The 7,154-nt window shown below is 43.5% G+C and overlaps 1 protein-coding gene across 1 annotated transcript in view; it reads right to left on the bottom strand.

The window, feature by feature from the left end:
- Positions 1-514: 514 nt before the first annotated feature.
- The window catches only part of T265_04177 (hypothetical protein), a gene marked incomplete at both ends in the record, with an annotated part of 27,247 nt that continues 20,607 nt past the window's right edge, over positions 515-7,154 (bottom strand). Inside the window, 2 exons of the mRNA XM_009168859.1 lie at positions 515-1,216; positions 5,192-5,437. Coding sequence (XP_009167123.1) covers positions 755-1,216; positions 5,192-5,437 — 708 coding nt within the window. The remainder of the gene's footprint in view (positions 1,217-5,191; positions 5,438-7,154) is intronic.

Genomic DNA, 7,154 nt, shown 5'->3' with positions numbered 1-7,154 from the left:
GTTATGGGATTCTCATCTTTGATTCTCAACAATGCTCCATTCACGTGTCGGCAACAAAATGTTGGGCTCACATTAACAAAAACAGGAGAACAGCAACAGTGCGACTTCGACGCAATAGTATGAACAGTTCGTACAGCCACGACTTGCTGTAACACAATCCTTCAAACGAGATAACGAACGGGGTATAAAGTCAATGATGAACAGTATTCATAAGAGGAATATTTCTCGGTTGCCCTGGTGCTAACAATGAAGTAATGCTGTCAATGTGTCAGATACCTGTAGTTCGCTAGTTTCTGACCAAACTAACTCTAAACGTCAGAATTTTTGGTCCACATGTTAATTTTACAGAGGCCGATCGCTGACGGTGGGTAATTAGGTTATCCACGAAGTGGTGCAGCCGACATAGTTCCCGGTAGGAGAATTGCTGAGCCGTTGGTGTGATGAGTCCAGAAGAAGACCAGGTCAGATCGGATGAACAGTTCACGTGAGCCAGCGTTACTGTCACAATTTAGCGCGGAATTACATCCATGCACTACGAGTTAACCAAAAGTCACTGAAGTGATGATGAATATTAATATCATACATAGGGAAATGAGGAAACTGTGTACGAAAAAAATGCGAAGGTATAGGTTCTCATCCTTGGGAATGTTGTACAATTTTGGGGTGTGGAATGATCACAGCCGTACAACGTAAAAAGAACACTAAGGAGAGGACGGCTGTGAAGCAGCTAAACTATAAAGTTAGCTTGATAATTTTACCGATCCATGTTCACTGGTTTCGGAGGAGGACACTCAGTGGGGAGCCAAGCTTGGCGTCCACTGGATGACGAGACAGACGTGGCACGTGTGTCTGGTTGGCGGTAGGGAATCGGTTCTTGTGATCCACTGGCTGCAGGTTGAAAAGAGGAACTACGGCGGCGTCCTGCACCTTGGGAGTTATGCTGTCTCAACCACTTCGGACCATCTAACAGAGAGTCGTCGAGAAGCGAACAATTTCCAAAAACCCCGACAGGGAGTGATGAATCCAAGTCAATGTTGAGCCCACTAGGGAATGTGGTCTGACGTGGTGGCCGCCATAACGGTTTGTGGGTAACAGGACTTTCTTGGTCTGCTTCCAGATAACAAATACAAAAGTGGGTGTCAGACTGGAGTAATATCCCATCACCCGATGACAGCCAGGATAGTGTGTTCACAGTAAAGTTGAAGTGTGATGGTGTCTAGACAGAAAAAAGGCGAAAAAAATAATCGGTATCACGCAGCCTACTAGTTGTGACACAAATAGTAAGCAAGCCACAATTTCGTAGAACGTCAGTGACACCGATGATTGAACGTGACGTTAATGAAAGACCCTGGACAGCCCACGACCGGTATCGCCCTTCTTGGGGCCAAAGAAGCGTTTCACACTGATTTTCCAAAAAATCCCAAATAATATGTTCAGTCTACGGGATCCAAAAGTGGATGACTTACTCTTCAATCCATACTTCGAGCAGAGAACTTTTGATCTCAAACCTGTTTCTGTTTCAGTATGCCTTCCAGTTACCATTCCCGTAGGTTTACCGTAGGGCTCAATTTCGAACTGCGTGCATTTCGGCAAAAAAGTGGTGCGTACAGAAAAAAAGCTTCTTTGCTGAGATGTACAAAAGTGGCACTCCGGACATGGATGTATAAAACCGATGCCATGTGTGCCGACCCCAGCGTAAGCCACGTTTTGATAGGTTGGGGGTAATCTTGTGGGATTTGGGAAATTCATAAAATCATTTGGAGAGTATCAGATCGACTAGTTGACAATGATAACAAATCCGTCACGAAGAGACTAGAACATACCGTGGTGTGACGGTTTGCGCACCTCAGCGATCCATTGAGCTATACTGGAGTGTCCCGCGACACTCACAGTCTCTCATATCAGGTTGGTCAACGGTTAGAGGTCTGACGAACAAACACTCCTGGCCGTTGGGGGTTGGAACATGTGGTGACTTGTTCCGTAGAAATGGTAATGCATTTGCACTTCCCGCCACACACCGCTGCCTTGCGGTTAGGTTTTTGAGCCAAAGGCTTCGGTTGAGGACCCTAATCGTCCTCCTGTCTAGGTGTGGGCGCCCTGGCAGTATCCCAGCCCACGCACAACGAAATGATTGTGTTAAGCTAGCACTAAGTCCCTTCCTCGTCCACCTTTACTCTTTTCTTTACAATAAGGCTTTCAAATAAATCATGGTTGTACGGCAGTGAAGCATCAGTGTTGAATACTGATGTCATGCTGTCGATGATGATGATGAATGATAACAAATTGAAAAATATTTTTATCACTGCTGCAGCGAAGAAGAAGGGCACTGATCACTATGTTTCTTCTTGATACTGCAGGGAGCAGAGGGCCACGCGATACGGTAATCGTCCATGGACGAATTGACAATTGGAGGATCCATTGCCTCCAGCTAGATTAACAGAAAGCTAGGCGTTTAGCTGTAACCCCCTTTCGTTGTCTAGTTGCCATGCCACCCGAAGGAAGCATGAGGGCTGAGATACTGCCAGGTTGCCCAAGCCCAGACAGGAGAAGACGAGATGCAGGAGGGTTCGAACGACGGACCTTCCAGGCAGTAAATTCGAGCTCTTACCACTAAGCCATCTAGCATCTCCGGCAACATCATCACCACACAAAGCCTATTGGGAACATGGTTAGTTGCAATCTGGTATTAAACCTGAGTCATTCAACGAACCTCAAACGCAAAGTGGAATGGTCACCTAGTACAGGCGAAAAAAGTGGGTCGCAAAGATGGACGTATTGTGTTCAGCAACAGGCACAGAATTTAATCAGCTTGTATCTGTTCTCAAGAGCTGGTCTCCAACTGTTACAAACTTACTGCATTGTTGGGGATATCAGTATTCTCATACCTCATTTAGGTCGACGCTTCCTTCAAGGAACCAGAAGTTGTGCCTGTTTTCCAGCTAATGACAACCGACATCTTACGAGTCCTGTCTCAGATCATCAGTCACCATGGCTGAAGAGACTTTATTGTCGGATAACGGATCGAGTTCAGATCTGGCTGCTTCCGAATTCTGCCGGAAAAATGCTATCAAGCATGTTTGTTCACCACCAACAGTCAGACGGTCAGGCAGAACGTCTTATCGATGCGTTCAAGAGGGCACTACTCAAATCCAGAAATTTCTTCTAGTCTACCGGACCATTCCAAACGACTATTTGGAAGACCGGAAATCACCTGCTGAAGCACTCATGGGCCGGAAATTGCGGGCTATCAATTCAACCATTACTCCGACACCGACAGCTCGTTCCAGGCCCACAGCAAACACAAAGATGGCCCAATTGGACGTGGGTGCAATTGATTTTGCGGGAGACTGTCGGCCAAGACACGGCTCCTGAATCCAAGGCTACGTCATACGAAAATGCGGGAGCGTAATGTATGTTTTCTCCGTTGGCCAAGACATCTGGAAGCAACACAAGAATCAACTCTATCCATATCATCTTTCGGAACAGCCAGCGTGTTACAGAAACCTAACATTCGACATAATTCTTGACACTTTGGAACTGCAGGCGATCGCGCCTGATGCGGCGTGGTTGGAGACGACACAGAACGCGTCAGCCCGGGGCCCAGACCTTCTCCAACGAAGATGGTCCGATCGTCACCGACGTCAAACGAATCCTTTCTAGATTGACCCAAGAAAAGCCAGTTACTGACTTTTCCCTCAGGCGGAGGTGTTGAGGATATCAGTATCCCCCAAAATCGTTTACTTCTGGAGTCATTGTCATATGTATCTTCTGAAAATTTGAACTTTTAAAATTTAGCTCCTTTTCTGCCATTTTACGCCTTATTCCAGAAGGCATACGCTTCTTTCTTATCGGCCAGTTGGACTTCGTGTATACCAATGAACTTACTGTTCCTGAAGATATATATATATATATATATATATATATATATATATATATATATATATATATATATATATATATATATATATATATATATATATATATATATATATATATATATATATATATATATATATATATATATATATATATATATATATATATATATATATATATATATATATATATATATATATATATATATATATATATATATATATATATATATATATATACGCACCATCAACATGTAATTGACAAGCCTGACAGTTACGGAATGAAAACTTGGGTTACCTGCCACGTTAAAAACAGTTATGCTTGTGATTCAATTCGGTCAAATAAGAGTTGAATGTTGATGCGGGATCACAAACTAGGCTTCCCACCTGCATAGTATGCAGCGACCAGATATTTAGCTTTAGTCTAAACGCATTGAAAATGACCAACCGGCTATTCCCCGATTTATATGATTATGCTTAAATTAACTATCGTGAATGATCAGCCGGGATGAGGCTGAAATGTGCCATTCCGACGTTTCCATTACTTCACAACTGTTTAAAGGTAAGGCAGGGCTCATTGGGAACATGAAAATTGACATACCAGGTAAATCACCAACGAAGCCCAAACTTTCGAAACATGGAGCTAAGTTTCTTTTAAAACAAAGGTAAATGGCGTTTTCCTTCTGGGTTAAAAAACACCAAACTAAAACAACATGAAAAGTATAAACATTTGAACACATCTTACGTCGAAACAATGTCGTGTAGATTCCGGCTCATTATCATCTTCAATAATGTATTCGTAGTCGTAAAATATCAGTGGGCTCACAGTTGTGTGAAAACAAAGTCTGTATCCGCAAGAACCCGGTTTATCGTTACCGGCGACTGAAGGGTGAGGTCAGGATGGGCTGATCTTGCATGTAATCTTTGAAATCTCAAAAGCTTCCTTCGGTCGACTTTGGGGATGGAATGGCTGGAATTAGTTGTGCGGATATAATCGCCCAAACATTTAAAGTCGTTTAGCGCTACAGGAAAATTTCACAAAAAAAATCTGAAGTTGTGATTTTAAATGCTTTCCAGAGTGTATACTTCGCTTGGTGGTTCAAACAGCCAAATAAGTTAGCTGCATAGAGTGCTGGGAAAAATTTCGGTCTAGGTCATGCGAAAGGATACGCAGATTCGATTCTAATCTCAATCTGCGCTATTTCAACGGAATATGCGCTAAATAAATGGCTACCCAAATGCCTAGGTAAGTTGAATGAAAAACACTGTACGAACAGTATGTTCCGCCGTCCCAGTTTGTTTAAATCTTCACATACCTCCACAGCCAAACATCCTTGAGGTGTCCACATGAATAGACAATCAGAACCAGTGCACAGAGCTAATCGGGCAGGTGAAGTAGGGTCCCAAGCCAGGGCAGTAACTTGACCACTGCTGTGGATAAGCACACTGAAAAGGCTCAGTCGATGATCGATAGACCAAATCCACACCGCGTGTGCAGCGTTATCGTTTCGGGTGACCAAAAATCGCCCATCTGTTGAGAACGCAATCAGCCCGATGCCAATCTGCAAGTATGAAAGAAAAATTCAACATATCCTCAGGATACACACGTACTGACATTAATATGCTAGGGAAGAAATGTACGACTACCAAGAGCGAACAAATTACGAGTTACAAAACCGATCATAGCCTAACTGAGCCGTCCCAGTGCCTGTATCAAAGGCTGGTTTCGAAGTATACATGGACCCTACTGAGGACTTTGAAGTCATCTGTGTGAAGTATGTCAACTGTTCAAACCCACATAAGCGTTCAGAGACGCGCCTGAGCTACGAACCTTGCAGCTGCATTCAATTTGACTATCGGAAAACCAGAGGGGCAGCCAAAAGTGCAACCGTGCAAATGTAGCTACCGTAAGTACCATTGGTGCTACCAACCAGGCTCTTTTCGGAGGATTAGCAACGGCCAATAGACCAAATAAAAAAGGGCAACTTGGATTGAGGGCAAGGAAATCACATAAGAGTTGATTAGCAAAACATGTGACGCACGACTACAGTCAGAATTTAGGTGAAAAAGTGTGTTCCCACATAATGGTGACAAGGAAAGATGTCTGGAGTAAAAGAGGATGTTCGCTGTTCGGCTGAACGCGGTAACTTCATCACAACCGCTTCATAAAAAAACGAAGCGACGTCATCAGCGCGTTGCTGATGACTTATGGATAAGCACGGATTCATATACATTCTTTCAGGTATGAATGGCCCTTCATTAGGATTGGCTATTTGGGCGAAAAGCCCATTGTTTGAATCGGTATTCCGCGCTTAGATTGGTCAGAAGGCGGATAGACCTTACTACATCGAAAGGATTAATGGTTAGACGACACGACCATCTAAAGGCCAACCAATCACGGTCAAACTCCAAATCCCATCAATCCAATCAAAACGATTCTCAGGGAAATCTAAGTGACGATAGATGGAGAGTGAAGACCAATGACACAAACGTTGCGCATTTCTACGAAACACGAGGGGTACATTTCGACCGATTGTTTAAACAAATTAAACAAATTGTGGAAGACAACGGGTCGTGCTTTCCTTTGACATCACATCACACTAATATTCACTTCAATCAACCACAAATTCGCCAGAGAAGTATTTCGGAATAGACTGCGCAACAGGAACCACGAGACCCGAAAATGTATGCGCTTTCGTATGGCTGCATGCCCAGCTCTGATGATCGAAAGGGACCTCTAATATGAGGATTTGTCGATGAACCGACAGTGCAAAAATTGGAGCGCGCTATAGACCTGTTACGTGGAGGACAATTGTCGTCACAAAAACGAAATCCAATGCACAAAGCACATTGAATTGGAAGGGGACAACTGCCTACCATTCTTGGATATTTTAGTGATATGGAATATTGACGGGGGGTTCGAAACTCTCGAATACCGGAGAGAAGAAATCATTCACTGAAAGACACACGAGAGGAGGGATATATTCATCCGTGTCTTATACGGGATACGTGGACACTGCTATTACTTGCGAGGGTGACAGGACAAACATCCCAGATTAAAGCAAAATTACGAACAAGATCTGAAGGGAAAAACCAAGTAACCGAAAGAATAAGTTTCAGAGGGCTAGATAGTATGTGCCACTTTCCGCATCTACGACTTTGGTCTGTGCTGAACCGCAAGAATGGGTATAAACATAGTCGGTGTGTTGAACGATTACAATGATAATGAGTACTATCCATGACCTTTCAAACATTGTACCATATAAAACACGAGATGGC

The sequence above is a fragment of the Opisthorchis viverrini genome (genome assembly GCF_000715545.1).
Source record: "Opisthorchis viverrini unplaced genomic scaffold opera_v5_66, whole genome shotgun sequence".
Lineage (NCBI taxonomy): Eukaryota > Metazoa > Platyhelminthes > Trematoda > Opisthorchiida > Opisthorchiidae > Opisthorchis > Opisthorchis viverrini.
This window is presented reverse-complemented; position numbering and strand designations above follow the sequence as displayed.